Below are 20913 nucleotides of genomic sequence, written 5' to 3'. Positions count from 1 at the left end.
AGCTAAACACACAACTCTTTAAATCATGCTATAAAAACACTTCAGCCAATTACCCCAGAAGCACATATTAGTGTTGACTTTTTTTTGTTGTTGTTGTTTCTTGTGCCTTTTCACATCTTGTAAAACACTTTCTCGTTAAAATGGGTATTTTTTTAACAAGATGTTAAGAAGTTACTTATTGTCCTTGTATTGCAAATTTTCAGGTATGCCATCAAAATAACATGTCCAGAAGAGAGTTTCACCCTGGTGGCCTCAACACCACAGGAAAAGGTACATTCATAGTTTATTCCCTTTTTGTTTGTTTGGTTTTAGGATTGTTTAACATAGACTCCCGCGGCCCTTCTTTCTTTAAATATGTACTCCTGTTTTCTGCACTTCTCTCTCCGCAGAACAAGTGGCTGCGATCGCTCAACCAGGCAGTGGATCAGGTGCTGGGCGGTGGAGGTCAGGGGTCATCGCCTGGGGTGACGGCAATATCTCGCAAGGCCTCCTACACATTCACCGGAGATGAACGATTCAAAGACGCTCAGTACACCGGGGGCTGGCTGGCAGGACGGGTTCATGGCAGGTAAGAGAGCGTGTTTGTTTATTTCTTGTGTGCACGTGAGCCTATCGCAGATCTCCATCACTTCAGCTTGAGTGAGTCTTGAGTATTACTTGTGTCAGAGTGCGTTCATAGCATTGATCTTTGCCTTTCACTATAGAGAAGCAATTTGTAGGATTTAGTGGCCTCTAGTGGTGAGGTGGCAGATTGCAGTTAACTGAAATCCATTCCCCTCGCACCTCGCTTCAAACATTAAATGTTTGGTTTGTCTTTTCTGGGCTACTGTAGAAACATGGCAGTGCAAAATGTTGTGTTCTCTGTAGGAGGACCTGCTCTTTATACATAAGCAGGTTTCATTCTAAGGTCCTTAACACAACGAATCTTGGTTTCAGGTGATTATACTCTAATGAAAATTAAATTATGTTTATTCCATTTCTGCCCATAGATCCCCCTGAATCATACACAATAAACCTTTAAACTTTTGGATATTGTAGTTTTCTTGAGTGCACCATGCAGCAAAACATTACAATGAGTACATAAGTACTAATTAGTTAAAACATGCAGAACCACTGGCGAAGTCAGGGATTTTACAGTGATTTTATTTCAGCCCTCAAATCTCAAAATCAGTTGACATTTGTGGGGCAAACATGGTCACTGTGCAACTTCATTAAAAGAGCAATGAAAGTAAAGGGGAGCAATAAGTCAGGTCAGCATGGATGGTGAACAGACAATTTCCAGCATTATTGTGTTCAGACCTCGTTTGTGTGACGTTTTTAGAGAAACTATATAGAACTGGTTAAATAGTATTATATATTTTCCTTGGCAGAGGAATCATGAAGTGGCCGGATGGACGGATGTACAACGGGAACTTAAAGAATGGACTGGAGGATGGGTGAGTACATTAAGCTGCTGTATGAAGGGCTGGTTCCTGTGCGATGTTGTCCATTTCCAATATGAAACATCTCTGTTTCCTTTAGAGAACCTGTGATTTTTATCAGAAGATGACATATTTAAATATTTGCTGAAGAGAAATAAAATCTTCACTCCTGTAATGTTTTAAACATCAAGTTTCCTGAATCTCTGAAATCTTTTACCACACCTGTGTAATGAAACGGTTGTCTCAACCTTGCTGTCTTTTTTCTTTCTTTTCAGTTATGGAGAGTGTGTCCTACCTAACAAAGCACTCAATAAACCAGACAGCTACTATGGACAATGGAAGGAGGGAAAGATCAATGGTTTTGGAAAGTACAAGTCAGTACACTGTCTTCTACTGACTTTTTTGCAAGTTAGAGAACGTTGGATAAATGACTTGTACATCAATTTTACATATTCATAAGGAGGTCGTGTCCTTTTCACCAAAGTCCTATTGGTATCACATTGATATTTGACATCTCTGACGCCTGACATGTTAAGTAGCAGTACTTGGCACAAAGTCACAAATTTAAAAGCAATATTCGGTCTTAAAATCATTACCTCTGATTAAGCAATGACTTGGGTATTACGTTTCCAGTCACTAATTTGAGTATTGGACCCACAGCTCTGGCAGTTTTAGTGCCTTGCTCTACACATTAACGTAGCGGGCCACTGTCTGTGTGTTTGCATTTCCTGTGTGTGCGGGTCGTACTCAGGTATGCCAGTGGTGAGGTGTACGAGGGCTGTTTCTGTGACGGGCAGCGGCACGGTTACGGCATGCTGAGCTCTGGCAAACTGGCCAGGAATTCCTCCAGCGTTTTCATTGGCCACTGGGTTCATGACAGGAAGACAGGATACGGAGTCTACGATGACATCACCAGGTCTGAATAACAGCTCGGCCTCAACCCAAGAAAGCTTCCTCTTTAGACGGCATTTAAAAGTTAAAAGTCCAGATTTATTAGTTGTGGAACAGACTTCCTCAGACGAGAAAGAAAACAGGTTTCCTTTAAGGCCTCTCGTTTCAGCCAATTTTTGAGACAAGCCTGAAAAAGTACAGCATCCTACATCATCTTGCAGCATCAGGAGAAAAAATTAAGAGGAAAATGATTGTGAATGCAAAACATGGATCAAATTTATGTGATAACAGGTTTTGAAAATCCAGAAGCGATTGAATTTTTCCTGTTATCATGTCAATTAACTTGAGAATGTCAGCTCCTCAGAGAAAAAACAACGACTTGACAATCATATCGTCAGCACGATACGCATCATAAAAAGAAATTTTGTTTAAAAAATTATTCAAGAAGTTCCTTTATATGAATGTAGTTATGAATATATATAATTTCAATGAAACCTCATTTACAATCATTTCTAATATGATATGTTTTTCTGACCTCACTGCTGTCGTTACGTCCCTGATCTCATTTCATTTGTCTTAGAGGTGAGAAGTACATGGGACTGTGGCTGGAGGACCAGCGGCACGGCAGCGCTGTGGTCGTCACCCAGTACGGCCTTTACTATGAAGGGACTTTCAGAGAGAACAAGATGACGGTAAGTGAAGTGTTTATTTACCGAGTACATATGAATGTTTGGATGGACAGAGACTCAACTGTGCAACTGTCTGACGAAGTGTTGTTTTGTTGATGAGGAGTTATTCAAATGATCTGTATATGTAATTATATATTTTCAGTGTGTACTTGATGAGGATTTGTGTCAGAATCCAACTAAAACGATGGGTTGTATCTTACGCATCACGCAAAGCGGAACGATGTCCAACGCAGGTGTCTTTTCTAGTTTCAGTTGTCATTTTCATGTTCAACTTCCATGTTGTTTAAATAGCAAATATACTTGTACCCGCATTTGCACTGATGGGCGCGTTGATCTTATAACAGGAGCGAATGGGAAGTGAAACTCTGACGGGTTTATACAATGTTATATCCTAAACACACCTGTACTGCACTAACAGAAGCCCCGTGTGGAAATCCCAACTTCTTTTTGTGAAAGAATCACGATGAAAAAAAAAAATCGATGTAATCTATCAACAAAATCTTGTGCATCTGTAATGTGTTTGCTGCTGTGTGTATTTTCTGTCAGGGTCCAGGTCTGCTGGTCTCAGAGGATGACACATTTTTTCATGGAGAGTTTTCTGACGACTGGACTGTCAGCGGGAAGGTAGACGGCATCTCTGTGTCCTTTTATCTGTGGGCTCTTTCTCTGTTGTACTCTTCACTCTATCACAGCTGTAATTGTTTTTGTTTTTTTTGCATTTAGTCACCAAAAAAAATAAAAAAATTCAACACACTGAATTTTAATATCCTACACATCCTCCTCCATTCTTCCTCAGGGTGTTTTGTCCTTCGCTAACAGTGATTGTCTGGACGGCCAGTTCAGTGGCGAGTGGAACACGGGTCTGAAGGTGGTCGGGACGTACACCAAACCAGGCTTCAATGAAGCTGAAAACAAAGAGAGAAACAGTCTGCAGTGAGTATTATTTATATCCTCAGCTGATCTTTTATGTAAATACGATGTGAATGCACTGAGCAGGCATTTCGGAAGGAGTTCTTTTGATATTTGATGTGCATGAACCTTCATGTATTCCTATGTGGGCTAATCTACTGCGAGGAGTACTGTCTGGCTGATGTAATGTTCAAGTCTTAAGATAGATTTGGTCTGATGGAGTGATCATTTTGTGCTCGTGTGCGTGTACAGCAGGTTGGGTCAGTATGTGGTGCCTGCAGGTCAGAGGTGGATCTGTGTGTTCGATGAGTGTTGGAGTCGACTGGGCTGTGATGCTGCCGGGAGAGGCGAGAGGACCACGGCCTGGGAGAACATCGCTGTTACCATAGCGACTGCACGACGACAGAGGTAGACGCACATACAGTCCGGACCGCTTTGTCCTTCAAGCTCTCTGCTTCTGTTAATTCTCTGCTTCTGTTAATTGACTTTGAAATCAAATAATGGGCACTGCATCTAAGTCTCATATTTGAGTTGAACAAGTTTACACAAATAGGTCAAAAAGGTGTAGAACAAATATTTAACGCTCCAAATATTGTTTCTGGACTCTGTGTAGGCACTAATCCTGTCTTTAATATACAATATGTGTGTGTTTGTGTGTGTGTTCGTGTGCGTGTGCGTGTGCAGCCCAGACCTCAGCAGGTCTCAGAGCAAAGCGCTGGAGTGTTTGGAGTTAATCCCTCAGTTTGGAAAAGCAGTCACCACGGCGAACTATGACAACATACGAAGATACCTGACCAAGGTACCAGTGACTGTGAGAGAAGAGTTATGTGTGTGTGTGTGTGTGTGTGTGTGTGTGTGTGTGTGTGTGTGTGTGTGTGTGTGTGTGTGTGTGTGTGTGTGTGTGTGTGTGTGTGTGTGTGTGTGTGTGTGTGTGTGTGTGTGTACATGCCTTCAATCATATTTATGATGACAAACAAACTTTGTTCGGACATTTAGGCTGGTCCTCACAACTCTAAAGTGCAATTTGAGGGTTAAGACTTGGTTTTAGGGTTCAGGTTAGAATTAGTTTGAGGTTAAGGTTACAATAACTTTGGGGTCGGACACTTAGTTGTGATGGTTTTGATTAAGATGAGGGGCTACAGAATGCATTATGTCAATGAGTGTCCTCACAACTACAGAAAGACAACAGTGTGTGTGTGTGACTAAATAACAAACACCTCTCTGTTGAATATATACAGATTTAGAGCAAAACAAACTACTGTACATCCTCAGTATTGATCAAACATTTGAATCAACACGTCTAAGAGGACTTTCTAAACTGGCTAAATTCATATGCAAGTAGAAATTCTACCAGGTGTTGGTTAATGAGAAGAGGTGAAGTCGGATCTTGTGTAAGTGGCTGCTGTCAGAAGTCCCTTATAAGTGAAGCCACTGCTTTTGTCCCTAGACTAAATCAGAAAAAACATCTGTTTGTTTCTGTTTTGATTTTGTTGCTGTAATACTGAAGTACTTGTGCTTGTATGTTTTGTGGCCACGTCAGGCGTGCGAGAGCCCCCACCACCCTCTGGGCTGGCTGGTGGAGACGTTGGTGACGGCCTACAGGATGACGTACGTCGGCGTGGGGTCGAACCGCAGGCTGCTCAGGCAGGCTGTCCAAGAGGTCCAGGCCTACCTCACACATTTCTACAGCGTCGTCAGGTAGATCCATTTCTGACATCTCTGTCTTTGGTCACGTTTTCACTGAAAGGCCTTCGGGTTGACCCTGTTTTCAGCATGGTCCGTATATACAGTCCAATTCTGGAGAAACTCGCGTGGCGCAGGTGTTACAGACATTGTAGTGTTGTCATATATGATGTCTGCTTAGGAAGGCTGGTGGGAGATGAAGATGACTATTACTATAACTTTCCTCTATAGTAGTAGCTTTTTGCTGCTGCTGCTACGGCTTTAAAAGTGCTATTAAAGTGTGCTGGGAAAACAAAATCAGGCTTCATACATGTAAATGAAACACTTACAGTTGGAGCTCATTGCCACCATGGAGAGTATCGCAGAGTTTTACATTTAGTTTTTTTTTTTTTTATGTATTCTGCATGAGATATTATTATTATTATTATTATTATTATTATTTTATTTCACTTAATTTGTTGAATATTGTCACAATTTAGACACCTGAGGCATCAAAACACCGGTAGGAAATAAAAACTACAATGAAAAAATTGTATACTATTAAATATAGATATGTATGTGTATGTGGTCTACAGGTTTCTGTTTCCAGGGTTACCAGATGATGGCGGCATCCTCCCCGAACCCCCTGCCTGTCCATCCAAAAGCAGACACAACTGTAACACAGCAGAGCGATGGTGAGTGTCAATACTCACCATACTCACAAATATTGAAATAAACATGTTTTATTAAATGTAGAACCTTTATCCATCTTTCTGTCCTCCTCCACCTCGTTCTCCATTAGTGTTGTGGTGGTGAGCTGCTCCTCTCTGCTCCTCCCGCTGCTGCTCCCTCGACTCTATCCTCCTCTCTTTACTCTGTACTGTCTGCAGGGGGAGCAGGAGGAGGCGCAGTACTGGGAGCGCATCCTCCGACTGAACAAGCAGCCCGACCAATCACTGCTCAGCTTTCTGGGAGTTCAGGAGTGAGCACGCACGCACGCACGCACGCACGCACGCACGCACGCACGCACGCACGCACGCACGCACGCACGCACGCACGCACGCACACACACACACACACACGGCCTGCAGATGATTTACTTTTTTAATCAAATAACATATTATTAATTTGTGTAACCACCTTCACTTGTTTTGTATTTTGTGTTGTAGCAGTTACAATGTTTTCCTCTTGTAGGAAGTTCTGGCCGCTGTGGATGTCAATTCTCGGGGAGAAAAAGCAGGTCAGATACTGTCAGTCCATCTGTTGATCATTTTCATTGAAGACGATTCATTAACAGTTGCAGCTTGAATGTTCAGTCCTCTCTAACGGGTTCTCTTTCCATTCACCACAGATTGTGTCCAGCAGTAAAGATGCCTGTTTTGTTTCCGCTGTAGAGACACTCCAACAAATCAGGTAGTTGCTGCGTGACCTGGTAACATATACAGAGACATAATTAGTGATGTCAATCAGCTAGACATGATGGGATGCAGTATTCAAACAGTGTGATAAACAAACGGTATACTCGTAAAGACACGTGGAGGTCTCGTTCGTCTGATGGAGTTCAGCTCATACCCACATTCATACGTCTGGTTCCTTTGTGGCGTTCTTTGTATCATATGTGATGTCTTTACACTAAAATGTCCAAAAATGACTACATCTAGGTTACGCATTTTGTTGTGTTGTTTACTGACATTATCCTAAATGCCTCCAATCACGTTTGTCGCCTCTTCAATGGCCTCATACCGTCTTTTCTCCTTCTACTTGTTCTAACCTCTGATGTGCACCTGCTACTTGGGGAAGTCTTAACTATAGCGAGCAACTGGATTTCCACGGCGCAAAGCTGCCCCCCTAATTCACAGAATCTCGCTTCCAACACAGCAAATAAACTGCATTTATTACGTGTACCGTTGGCACTGAAGGACATAAAACACACAGAACAAGCTGACTGCGATGCTGAAGATCGATTTTTTTTTTTTTTTTTTATCGGCAGTGTCTCTGCATTTTGTTATTGTTTTGTTCAAGAGGCCCCGAGCAGCAAACACTGCATCATTTTTGTTAAAGCCGGTCTGGTTTTGTTCAACTGAACCATGATTTTGAAGGATTTTGTGGTTCTTGATGGTGGACTTATTAAAACTTGAATAAAGAAGGCTATAACGATAATATTTGACTATTAATAGCCACACACAATGCACGAGTTGAAAAAAAAAAAAAAAAAAACATGAATGAAATTTTACATTTGCACATTATGATGTTGATTATTATTTGAATATTAAAGTTGATCTTCCCTGGCACGCAGCACCACCTTCACTCCATCAGAAAAACTCATGGTCATCCAAAAGACGTTTGAGGAGCTGACCCTGGAGGTCAAGCCCATGCTGCATTGTGATTTCCTGTGGTGCATGGACGACCTGTTCCCGCTCTTCCTCTACGTAGTGCTCAGAGCCAGGTGTGTGATCACATTCATACTACACGTGCAAGTAGAAGTAGATGTCTAATTGTTTTCCACTTTCTGCCGTTCGTATCAAATCCTTGTGTTTTTGCTTAAATTGTTTTTAACGTCAGTCAAATGTTTGTGTCCAATTTTTAGAGGTTGAGGGCAAATTATAGACTTTATGTCTCTCATGAATTAATGACGTTAATGACTCTTTAACTGAGGAGATTCTGGACTGTGACGCCCAGTTTGTCTCAAACAGTGATGAGCGGAAGCTGCATGCTGGCGAATGTTCACGTTGCATCTTTGCTGCTTTGCTCTCCAGGATCAGGAACCTCGGAGCCGAAGTCAGCCTGATCGAAGATCTGATGGATCCCAACATTCAGCACGGAGAGCTGGGACTGATGTTCACAACACTAAAGGTGGGACCGCACCGCACACGCCTGCGCACGACCACATGTACACAGGGTGAAGAGTTAAAGTGTCGCACCTCATGAAGTTCTTACATTTTTCATTAATCTCCTGTGCAATCGCTTGTACAATTATTTGTTTCTCATTTCCTTTCGTTCATTCTTCGGAGCACTCTTAGACCGTTGCCATTTGCGTCCCCACCGCATCTGAAGCAGCGTGAATATTGGGGAAACTTGCAAACAATAGATAACACACAATAAACAAAAGTTGCGAACGACAATAGATGTCCAAACCTCGTCCTAATACCAGTAATCGAGCATTTTATTGTTTTGTTTATGAAGTGACAAACAAGTTTTATTTCGTGTTTGGGCATTTAGTCAGTGCTGGGAACTTCACCCATAAAACGTTTGAACTTTTTAAAGATCTATTATGTTACCAGAACTAAATAAATTTGCTGTTTAATGCGTTATATTTCCTCCGAAAGTTCTTGGTCCACAGGGAATGTTCTTGATCTGTTTTACATTTACTTTTCATGGTGTGTGTGTGTGTGTGTGTGTGTGTGTGTGTGTGTGTGTGTGTGTGTGTGTGTGTGTGTGTGTGTGTGTGTGTGTGTGTGTGTGTGTGTGTGTGTGTGTGTGAAAGCAGCTGCAATAAAGATTTACTAAACTGACTTCAAGTGTTAAAAGAAAATCCTTTGAAAGATTCACAGAAGTCTGGTGTTCTCCAAAAATGACTGTTCATTGGTTTTTTGTTTTTTTGTTGTTGTTGCACTGCTAGATCCAGTCATGTTTTCATCAGTTGTTTTAGTTATTTATTAATCTGTTCATCCACGTAATCATTTACTGATTCACTCATTAACTGTGAAACCAGTTTACGAGTTGACCCAGCCCGTCACCCGTTTTTAAACGTGTCCATGTGTCTCTGCTGCAGGCCTGTTCCATCTACATCCAGCAGGAGTCAACTACATAGGTGAAGACAGGAAGTGACTGTTCAGTCTCAGAAAGTGGAGACGGCAGCGATCAAATCACCGTTTTTCTGCTGGTGGCCGTCGGGAAGCTGCACAGACACACGGCCGAGGACGAGGAGAGCGTTAACCCTTCGCCGTCCGACGAAGTCGCATATCTGACACCTCGATCAACGTTGATCCTGTCGGTATGTTACGCAACAGATTAGGTCCGTTTTTTTTTTTTTTTTATAGGAAAGTAACACATCGCCCTCTTCTGGACATGTCTGAAAACCACATTACCGTTTTCAAAAAGGTGGTGTGAATGTTACACTGGAGGTTTTCGCTTCCAATTTGTTGCTGCCATTTTCATCAAAACAATTTGATGGTCTTCAATAGCGTAACGACGGTGCAATTAGAGTATCCAATAATGACCCCGTGAGATGTTGTAATGTTGTATATTCTCCTGGTTTCATTTGCTGTCGATGGAAACTCCTGGAAAGAAGGGAAAACTCCGTCTCCGACAAAGTCTGAAACAGTCACGGACTAAAAATAATAAGGTCAATATTTTTCTAACACTCCGTAAAGGGAACTTAAAGGTTTTAAAGTGAGTATCTTTATTGCCATTGGACAAAACAAGGGAGCATTGCTCGTTGTTAAGTTTCACTGCATTTTAACACGGTGAAACCAACAAAGTAAATCATTTTTTTCGTTGGTACATTATGGAATAATACACTGCTGAAAATATTAACATTAAATGCTGCTTACATTGCTGGCGCGTATTAAAACTCCACAGAGGAGTTGTTGACAGCGAGTCGTAGCTACAGTTTTATAAAAAAAATTCACTTTTTGGTTTTCAGGACAAACTGACAGAAACATGAACTGTCGGCTTTGTAAGAAAACATCTTCTTACACTGGATCTCAGTTTGAAGCACTAGTTTTTCGTTTTTTTTTTTTTTCATTTTACAAAGTGTTGTGAGCGCTGCGATCACTTTTCACTGAGCCCAGAACATCTGCAGGAGACACAGGTGAAGTTTAGCACAGCTGGATCAAACTGAGCACAGATAAAAAATAAAAAAAAACCACTTTTGATTCATCTATAAGCCGCTGGACAACAGACTGCTTCAGAGGATTGACTTTAATTCCGTTGATGACGTTTCACTGCTTCTTTTGGAAACAACAGCATTGCTAAAGGGATTGTTTGAGCTGTGGTTCGATCTGTCTTCAGAATCCAAACCAGAATTAACCAAAACCACCAGATCAAAAAAGCTGCAGGTCAAGAAACGGGGGAAAAAAAAGGCTAATTTCTCTTGTTACCACATGTTCCTGGAAGCGTAACTGTATGCAAATAACTCATTCTTAACTTTGTTTGCTTGGAAATCAGAAATGAACTCTCGCTCTGTTTGGATGCAGGACAGTTCGTTGAAAAATGTTACATTTAAACAGACCACCAGTGAAGCTGCTCGTCTCAGGTTTGAACCTCTGATGTTCAAAACTGATTTCCAGTAAACTGACCAGTCGGACGGTGACGTCATCACAGAGCGACATTGTTTTGCACTTGACTGATGTTTGTTATTCTGTTTAGAGTTTGTTCCCACTCCTGTTTGTTTGTGAGCAGGATTTGAAAGACAATTCATTTACTCCTAAAAAGTAAATGAACGTCTGCACTTAAATGGAAAGAATGTGTACGTGTACTATATGTGCTGATTGTTTATCACTGTGTTTTAATGAAGATCCAGATTTACAGTTTAATTAGGTAGAAGAAAAGAAAAAAAATCAAGGTACTTAAATCATTTTGATCCTTTAAAGCAGCACGTGTCCAGAACTTCAGGGACATCAAAATAATATTTTAAAGATCAGAATATTTTTAAATGGTCCTTTTTCTGGAAGAAAGAAAAGGTTTCTCGTCCCCATTTGGTTAACCCACATTTTTAGGCCTCATCATTGTCACAACCCCAGAAGTTGTGTTGTCTGAGTACAACATACTTTATTTTTTTTTATAATTTATTCCATTGTATTTCATTTATAGATGTATGATAGAAAGGAATCCAACAATTAAAAAAAAAAATTTAAGAACCAGAGGAAGCACTTTTAAAGATTTGAAAAACTTCATTTATTTATGATTACAATTAAAATTCAATGATTTCTTAAAGGTATATTATTTTAATAGTCTAAATAGTTTTTATAATATCAAATATTTTCCCACAAATCAGCACGGGTATCGAGAATCCTTCTGAAATCCTAAGAGCTCTGACTCTCGTATGATCTGTTGTCATTAAAGAATGAATCTTATTTTACGAGTGAATGTGTTGAGATGATTAGTTTTTATTTGAACAGCTTGTACTGCCATCACGTTCCTGACTGTTCATGAACTGAGCTGGAAAAATGCTCCAGTTGAGCTGCGACAGAAAAAAAAAATTGCCAAAATATCACAAAACCATGAAGGTAATTTGAATTATTTTCTAGTTTCCACTATTTCAGCATTACTAGAATGTGTTTACTTTATTTATTGGCACTTTGAGTTTTGGGCAGAATTTTACCTTAATATGTCGGAAAAGTCTTCTTTGTGCCGTTCAAGCCGCTGCAGTGGGGTGCAATGCGACGTCTGATTGACCTCTCTGATCTCTACTGATACTATGTTCAAGGACAGCGCTGATGTTTTGCACGACTTCACTCACATTCAGCGCACCGCAGGCTTGTGGATTGATTTTCTACCTTTCAGACAGTTATTGGTTTCAGATAAAGTTCAGATAAAGGAGGACATGAAAACAGAAAGAAAAGCCTTTACAGGTTTCAAATTTGCGTGAAGTTGTAACTCCATCACGGTGAATATTATTCAGTCTGCAGATGTGAACATTTTGAACACTCTTGGCGCATTTATTGTTCTAAAATGAACGGAAACCGGCGGCTGTCTGGGAGGAAGAAAACGGACAGAAAATGGTCAGTAGCGCTGTATAAAGCGTAAATCGTTGTAACTAATGATCTGAAACAGTTAAAACACACGACAGTTCCTGGTTTCAGACTCGGAGGCTGCCGACGGTGATTATTTTTCTAACCAAGCTTATATTTTTGTAACTTAATAACTGTAGAAACAGCTGATCAGAGGAACTGGTTGATGAATGTGTAGTAGATTCGTAGTTGATTGATAAAATATATTGAGGTAAGACATGAATGATTGATGATTGAAAAATGGGGCAATAAATTTGTTTTAATCCTGAAAACGTCTCCTGGTAGATTTTATTTCTTGGATTCGCGAAGATCAAAATGTTCACATAAAATCTTCAGACTTCTGGCGGAGGGTTTTTTTTTTCACTGCAATTTCGAAAATACTGATGATTCAAGGAGTCGCGTTCAAGTGCAACTCACGATTGACATTTGACAGCTGGTGGACGGCGGTACATGGCAGTAAAATTAGAGTGATAAATGATTTAGTAGATGCACACCACATCGGCATTTCATAATTAAAAAAATCATCACCTCACTATTGGACAACTTGTAGATGAATCCCTTCTCAGGTTGTCCAGTGATGGATCAATTTATTGATTTGTAAAGTCTTTTATTGAACCATGTTTTAACTGTTCAGTTACTTTTCAGTTCATATTAGACCCATGAAAGCCTCTATATAAACATGTTATAAATATTCCTACTGTGATCTTATTTCATACTCTAAATCCTATTCATCTCTGTGGAATATTTTTTTAGGGTTTTATTTTTGTATAATTTTCTTTTTGCATTTTCTTGCTGGAAAGATCCGCCTGTGTTTGTTGGAAAGAGGTTAATGGGAGAAGAGAGACTCCACACATCACATGCACTCTGCAGGCACGTGTTGACCATGTCTTTGTATGTCTTCTCACTTGGCAGAAGTGGAAGACAAAAGTTCCTCACCGCAGGTTCAAAGTCACAATCTCGAAAAGATCTTTGACGATCAGCGATGATTGCCTTTGTCATGAGTTGGTCTAACTCGATGAAACACCGGTGGAGGGGGAGGTGCCCCGATCACCCCGGGGGGGGGGGGGGGGGATACCGCAATCTCCGCTTGTTGCTAAGGCCAGGTAGTGTATGAGCAAGGCAGGTAGTCGTAATAAGGCAGCGTCAGCCAAGCATCCTCGGAGGCCCTTGATTGGCGAAGATACATGGTGACATTAGGTCACAGTGAACCCTCGGGAATTTGTTTTGTTGAGCACTTTGAAACGGTTCAAAACAGGTCGGTTTTTATGAAAGAGAGAAAGGAGTCGGTGAAACAGGAAAAGGAAGGCGACGAGAGAGCGCAAACAAGACTGACGTGACAAAACTAAAAGCCGAAAAGATACACGCACAAAAAAAAAAAGGCCCGATCATCCTCTCGCCTGTGCCGTCTCTGAGCTTTTCTCTGTCCCTCGTCCTGTCCTACTGATCCAGTATCAGTGGATGAATGGAGGAGAGGGTTGAAGGAGGACAAAGGGGATTATGGGCTACTGACCCAGTTACCTGCCGTGACTGAATAACTGGCACATTTGGCTCGCTGGCAGACAGCCATTAACACTTCACACTTCACTTTCTTTTTTTTTCCCACTCAACTCACACGTGAGAATCTGCACTTTGAGGTAAATCAGTGTGTTTATGAAGCATCAACCGAGTATATTTTGGAGGTCAGTTATGACCATATATGAGCAGCCGGGTCTAAATCCCGGTAGCCCCAGTTTAACCACGTGTTCCCCGTCGCCAGCAGATGTCGTGCGTTGTGTTGTTTGAGACCAGTGTGCTCAGTAGGTAAATACAAAAATATTGTGATTTTTTTTTTTTTTTTTTTTTTTAATGTTATTTGTCTAATTGGATTCCTTTTTTATCTGGTTGTAGGAAAGATAAAGATCAGGACATTTTTTAGGTCAACTATAATTCAATTTTTAAGGGCTTTTAAAACTACAACAACAAGCCTGTTTGTATGTGTGTGTTTATATCAATAATAAGAGATGACAAAATAACTAGAAAAATTAAACAATAAAAGTTTGGGATAAAAATTCAGTCAAAATCAGGCCGATGCAGAAGTGCCGTAAACTGCAATACCAGTGAGTGCCACTAGAGGTTGGCTTCTAAAAGGTCCTTGCTCCATAGACTCTTCGTCAGCTTCTCATAAAATACAAAGTAAATCCATTTTTTTCCACGAGTCAATTTTGTGTCATTTCCTAAAGTTACATCTCCTCATCGGCTTTCTGGTGGTCCATCTAAAAATAATCCCATCATTAATTGTTTATTAGGCCTCAAAAAGCAGCATTTTTTTGGGGGCGTGTCTGTTTTATTGACATACCTGTGGTGCAGTGAGGTTTTTGCTGTCGGTGGGCGGGGCTTAGTGTCCTCGGGTTCCCAATCAGATAGACTCAGATCCACCGCTTGCTCCTCCCCAGCTCGTCCAAACATGGACACTTCTGGCTCCAAAAAAAAAAAAACAAGACGGCGACGGCCAAAATCTGAAACTGGAGGCTTCAAACGGCAGTTCACAAGCCCGTGGGTGACATCGCTTGGTTGTCCAAATACATTGTACTGCAAATGTAAGCGAGGAAGCGACAGACTTCACTTTGACACGTCTTTTTAATGCAACTATTTTTTTTTTTTGGCTTGAAGCAATTAAGCCACTGATATTTTACACAAATGTTATTTAAATGTATTTAGTTCATCTTTTTGTTTCATTTTCTTCATTGAAGCCAGTGTGCTATCTGAGATCCCTTTGTTGTGACAACTGAAAGAAAGGTGAGCGACACTAAGAAGGACTTTAGTCACCTGGTCAGTGTGCGTTAATTAGCTGTTCTCATGCCATGTGCTCATTACATTTTTACATTTTGTATTACATACATCTTTTTTTTTGCACACTCCTTTGCTGTTTGGTTTTGTTGTGCTTTATTTACTGACGGACTTCTGGGTCCTGTGTTTTAGGGACCCACCGACAGGCATATTGTTGAAATTCCTCTGGTCATCGAAGAGGCATCACATGTTGACGGGCTGCTGAAGTTGGCTCGAAACAAACTTGTCAGCACAAAGTGTTTTTGGCCCCGGGTTTGAAGGTTGTTGTAGTGAGCAGATAGCTAGCAGACTACGAGGAGATAGTCACTGAATTTCACAAAAAAATTTGTTTGATTTGAACCCAACTTTACCCCCCACCCCGCAAAAAAAAAAAAAAATCTAATCTAAATCTAATTCAGGTTGAAACATTTCTATTTTAAGTAGGAACATCTTCCACTGAAGCCTTCATGCCATCAGTAAATTTGATTATATCTAACAGATTTAACGAGGGCAACACCCAAAACACTCTCAGTCCTCCATAACATACAGGATGGGTACTTTATCCATCCACAGTCCAGCTGACACCCAGTATGTTTACCTTGTCTCCATGGAGAGTAAATGGAAGTAAAAGTCTGCGTATGTAACACAAGGGTGGTGACGCAATCAGGATGAACACCGTCCTCTGTGTTTCCTCAGTGGTTTCTCACCAACTGTCGAACATCCACACGCCAGGCGAAGTCGAGTTCCCCACCAACGCACTCAAATCTGAGGCTCCTCAAACGTCACCGCCTGACAAAACTAAATAAAAGGAGCCTCCTCGCTCGCGCTTCTTATTTGCTGTGTTTCCCACAAAGTATCAGTGCTGCTCTGGCTGTGTTCACATGGTGGTAGTTAAAGCACCACAGACCATCTTTACTATCAAAGGTAAAGAGAAGAAATATCTATGAAACAGTCCGTGTGTGCTACCCTGAGAAAGTAAGAAGCTTTTTTAAATGCAATTTTACAGCCCTTAAGAGCTCATTAAAAAATTCAATATACTTGAATGCAGAAATTTTAAAATCAAAACTTTTTTGCACACAAAATCGAAACTCATAAAAAGTTTTTTTTTTTTTTTTTTTCGTGTGGTGACTGATCTTTAAAGCCACAATGAAATGACTTTTTGTTTTTGCTCCTGTGTCCATGTGTTGATTGAAACAGCAGCTATTGAAGGGAATCTACAGAGTTCAAAACTCCACTAACACTTGTTATATAAAGAACAACTTGTGACCTTATGGAAAAAACGTATTGTTTTGAACATTAAAGTTGTTCTGTAAATGACAAGTGTTGCTGCAGGTTTTACTTCTATGGACTCTTTTTTTTTTTTTCCTTCAGTGCACCTTAGCAGCAGATTAGTTTGTGCCAAAAACCCTTACTATGCTGTTTTTACACTTAGAAGAATCTAAAATGTAAATATTTATATCATTCCATATGTGTAAGTTCAAAGTTTTGATGTCTTTAGTTAGAAATTAGTAATAATAAGGAAAAAAAACTTTATTGAATAGATCTTTTAACTGGCACTGTATGTGTAAAAAGTATTTCTTATTACAAAATCCCTGTTTCTCTTCCTCCTTGAAAAGATAAAAATGTTTTTGATTATTGATGATGACTCATCTTAAAGTCAGGGGTGGTTACAAGACTTTAATATTCAGGGTGGCTTGTTCATCTCAATTATCATATAAAGCGGTTGGCAGTATCATAACAGAAGGTGTATATTTGGAACAATCCTTGTTTACGTCAACTTTAAAACATAGTTTTTTTTCTCTCTCACCCAGTACAAATGTTACATTTCTCTAACTTGCAGCAGTGAGGTACCGACGACTCCACCCGCAACTTTTAAGTTGTAGGGATGCAAGAAGGGCTTTTAGCCGTGTTGTTTTTCAGGTGTGTGCATCTGGTTCTGGTCCAGCAACGCCCTGGTTTAAATGCATGACATTTTAAAACCCACAATGGAGGCCTGCCAGGACAGTCGCAGTCTCCGGCAGTTGGTTACTGGATACAACCGCTGCACTCGGGCCAGTTAAGTTTTTAGACCATAAGAGTGATGACATTTTTTAGAAGTTAGGACATCTCAGTTGGTCCTCACTTCTTCATAAGTCTGCAGGTTTAATGTCGGGGTAAATGAAGGAAAAAGTAGCGTCACAAGATCTGTGTGTGTGTGTGTGTGTGTGTGTGTGTGTGTGTGTGTGTGTGTGTGTGTGTGTGTGTGTGTGTGTGTGTGCGCTTTTGCGTTTTCTTTTGTATATTTATGGTGGAATTTCTTGAGGAATATTTAAATGATGCAGTGGGATCACGTAAAAGGACTTTCATTCAGCATTAAAAAGCAAAGTCAGAGTCTTCCTTTCACAGATCATTCTCATCAGGGAGTAAAGGGAGAATCGAGGCTGTGGCGAGATGGAGAGAAATTGAATTAAAATCTTTCGTGCTTTAGTTGTTTACAGTTTCAGACACAGGGACACATTGTTCTAACCATCATTAGAGTCTTTTCATTTACTGCCGCCATTCACCAGACACCCTTTGTGCCTCGGCTTGCCGAAAGGGTGTGTAGCTGGGTCTGATCTCTGCAAGGCGCGTTGAAGGTGCACCAGTTGGTCGTAGGCTTCGACCTGTTCTTCCATCGCTTTGTTGCAGCGTCTGTGCGGGTTTCCTGTGATGTCCGCCGTTGCCATCATGACGGCTGCATCTGCCAGACCTCCTCTGGTGGTTGCCCCCCTACTGCCCCTCGTCTCGGCCTCGCTGGCAATCAGACAATTCTATTTCTTCACCACCGCAAAACTGAGCAACACACCGCTCAGCGAGGGCTGACTGATTTAACGTTGCGTCCTCCCCGTTCGGTGACGCTCTGTCCTAGCCCACCCGGCAAACCAAAACTATCCTCCTTCCTCTGAGGCCGGCAGCAGCTCCATCTGATGATGAAAAGCGTGAAATGTAGCGGAACTTCCCGGGGGAAAAAAAGGTAGTGAGAAGACTTGAGTCACGTTTCTGGATTATGTGTGCGGTCGCCGTTAGAGCAGATTACTGAGAGCGAGCCAACGATGTTATGATGAAAGTCGTTGTTTGAAAAGACACTGAACCGGAGACATGGAAGAGACCGAGGGTGACTTCACACTGTGGCGTGAGAGTCGGCGTGCATGTCCAGCCGTGTGCGGTGTTTTAATGCACGTGTGGGTGTAATCCAGGGAATTTTTGGGGGACTCGGGAACTTTACCTGCAGTTCGACCAAGCAGTGACGTCACCCATTTATTTGTGAACGACTGTTCTAAAGCCTTGAGTTCAACATTTTAGTGAATCTGACTCGATCTGATTGGGAACCAGAGGACATGAGGCCCCGCCCACCTGTAGCGGCAACCTGACGGCACCAGACCTGTCAATCAAACAGTCGTGCCCTCAAACATACCGCTTTTTAAGGGCTAATATTTAATTCATAATGGGATTATTTTCAGATGGACTGCCAGAAAACGAATAAAAAAGAGTGACTTTAGTGAATGACACCATCGTGACTTGTGGAACGAATTTACGGACTTTGTATTTCACTAGAGAAGTTGAATGGGAGTTTATGGAGCCGGAGCCTTCTTGGAGCCAACCCCGTATTGTATTGCAGTTTAAGGCACTTCAGCAGTGGCTTCACTTTTCAGACCCAGAGGCTGTTTCCACTTTCATACACACTCCGTGTTTGGTTCACAGTTTCAGGGTTTGCAACACTGAGCGTTTTGTTAAATCCCTGTTCCCAGGATTTTTAATATTCCTTTCCACCTCTGCACATCTTCCTTTTAACACCCATTTTAACATTAGTTACAGTCGGTGATCCTGTGCATCTCAAACAAACCTGTGTTTTGATTCTTCCTCTGACGGCGACAGCCACAGCTGGAGGCATTATGTTTGCAGGTTGTCTGTCCTTCTTGTTCTTGTGAACGCGGTATTTCAAGAACGCCTCAAGGGAATTTCTTCAAATTTGGCACAAATGTTCTCTTGTTATCAACAATGAACTGATTAGGTTTTGGCGGTCAAAACTCGTTTGAGGCCACAACTACACAACTGATTCACTCATTTTGACAAACTTACAAGAGGATAAAATGATGAAGTGATTAAATTTAATATCCAAAAGGTCAAAGGTCAACTTCACTGTGACATTGTAATGTTCTGCAAAAACACAACTCTTAAACACGATATCTCAAGAATGCCCGGAGGGAATTTCTTCAAATGTGACACATGACCTCACGTCCGTCCCGTTTTTTGGAAGGTAATGGCATAAGCCAGGAAGAGTTCTGCCATTAAGAGGGGTGATTGTGACCCTATTTTACATTTGGTCAGATATTGAATTTAAGACACTAATCTTGGGTGTCCACCTTAAAGCTGTGGTGATTGTATAGATCCACCATCCATGTTTTAAGAATTTGTAGCGTCTTTGCAGCAACATCCATATTAGAAGCATTGTCTACTGTCATGGCAACAACTATCAGATCACTGCATGTGTTATATGAATCCGGATAAACATGATTGTCAACTGCAAATTGACTTGTTGGCGGAGACAAACTTCCTAGAGGCAGTAATTCTAGTTTTATCTGGAGGTCTATAATTTTAATGGTTGACAATATTTCCTGTGTGTGATGTGTGTGTGTGTGTGTGTGTGTGTGTGTGTGTGTGTGTGTGTGTGTGTGTGTGTGTGTGTGTGTGTGTGTGTGTGTGTGTGTGTGTGTGTGTGTGTGTGTGTGTTGGTTGTGGCACAAAGACTACAACACACACATATCCACATCTTAAGGCAGTTCATTGAGTCTGGCATTCAAAGTGGGCCACATAGCTGCAGAGGGTGGGGGTGCAAGACTCTGCTGCACTTCACTCTCTCTGTCTCAGGGGACAGATGAAACACTTTAGGTAAAGTGATGTGAAACTGATGTGTAGCCAGGATTTATTCTTCTCCCAGAGTTACATTTCTGTTATCAGCAGAAGTCTTGTATTGTGTTGCTTTAGGTTTTGAATTTTTTTTTTTTTTTTTTTTTAACAATAGCTCACCTCCTGTCAAGGGAAGTTTCATGTTTATCTTTTATCCTAAGTAAAGCCCTTTTCGGTTTTGCTTCCTGCTTTCACTCCGCCCTAATTTTGTATGTTTCTTTCATCTTTCATGCCATTAAATGCTTCTCTTACAAAGCTCGCTTACACCTTAAAATTTGTACTTTGTTCTCTAGAAAACGCAGTCAATCATTAACTTGCACTCAGCGACTCAGATCGGCAAAAGAACACCTTCAGTCCGTGACCGTCATGTCACTGAATTAATCACTTTTCTCCTGTCTGTCCTCAGTACCGCCCTCTTCTCATATAATAACACACTTTGGATTGATTATTGATTGCAAAAAGGAGCAGAAATTCCAATTTATTCATTGAGAAAATAAATTATTTGTTACCCATTACCAAAGAAATTCATAACAGTTTATAAAGCTTTTATAAATGGTGCCTTACAAAAGTCGCACAGGGAATTTCTTTCAGTTCTTTGAGAGGCCGATTTTGTAACTGAACAGTAAATATTTTCGGAGTGGAAATCCGTTCTATGTGTTTGAGCGTGTTTTTGAGAGACCCATACAGCTGGAAGGTTTTCCTGGACACTGCTGAAGACCTGTGTTTTTGTTGCAGGAAATGTGTCGGTGTTCCTTCACATTCATCACAGCAGCACCGAGATTGAACACGACCGTTTGCAGACATGAAAACGCCTGAACATAACTGAGCCGCTGGTGTGTTGGAGTGTGTATTTTATGTGAGGGCCGCACGTGTGTG

General features: G+C 41.1%; 1 protein-coding gene across 2 annotated transcripts in view; it reads left to right on the top strand.

Annotated features, from left to right (window-relative positions):
* Positions 1-12572, top strand: part of als2a (alsin Rho guanine nucleotide exchange factor ALS2 a) — a 29060-nt gene extending 16488 nt beyond the window's left edge. For both annotated transcript variants that reach the window (XM_069698638.1, XM_069698637.1), the window contains 18 exons: positions 204-270; positions 390-568; positions 1371-1436; positions 1697-1795; positions 2173-2337; positions 2893-3004; positions 3548-3625; positions 3798-3934; positions 4163-4318; positions 4595-4709; positions 5451-5608; positions 6169-6267; positions 6375-6554; positions 6767-6812; positions 6924-6985; positions 7869-8018; positions 8329-8425; positions 9345-12572. In XM_069698638.1, coding sequence (XP_069554739.1) covers positions 204-270; positions 390-568; positions 1371-1436; positions 1697-1795; positions 2173-2337; positions 2893-3004; positions 3548-3625; positions 3798-3934; positions 4163-4318; positions 4595-4709; positions 5451-5608; positions 6169-6267; positions 6375-6554; positions 6767-6812; positions 6924-6985; positions 7869-8018; positions 8329-8425; positions 9345-9383 — 2005 coding nt within the window. In that variant the 3' untranslated portion in view covers positions 9384-12572. The remainder of the gene's footprint in view (positions 1-203; positions 271-389; positions 569-1370; positions 1437-1696; positions 1796-2172; positions 2338-2892; positions 3005-3547; positions 3626-3797; positions 3935-4162; positions 4319-4594; positions 4710-5450; positions 5609-6168; positions 6268-6374; positions 6555-6766; positions 6813-6923; positions 6986-7868; positions 8019-8328; positions 8426-9344) is intronic.
* The last annotated feature ends 8341 nt before the right edge of the window (positions 12573-20913 follow it).

This window comes from Brachyistius frenatus, unplaced genomic scaffold (genome assembly GCF_029030835.1).
Source record: "Brachyistius frenatus isolate BFR_SWC_R1_liver_20210118 unplaced genomic scaffold, ASM2903083v1 Contig_27, whole genome shotgun sequence".
Lineage (NCBI taxonomy): Eukaryota > Metazoa > Chordata > Actinopteri > Embiotocidae > Brachyistius > Brachyistius frenatus.
This window is presented reverse-complemented; position numbering and strand designations above follow the sequence as displayed.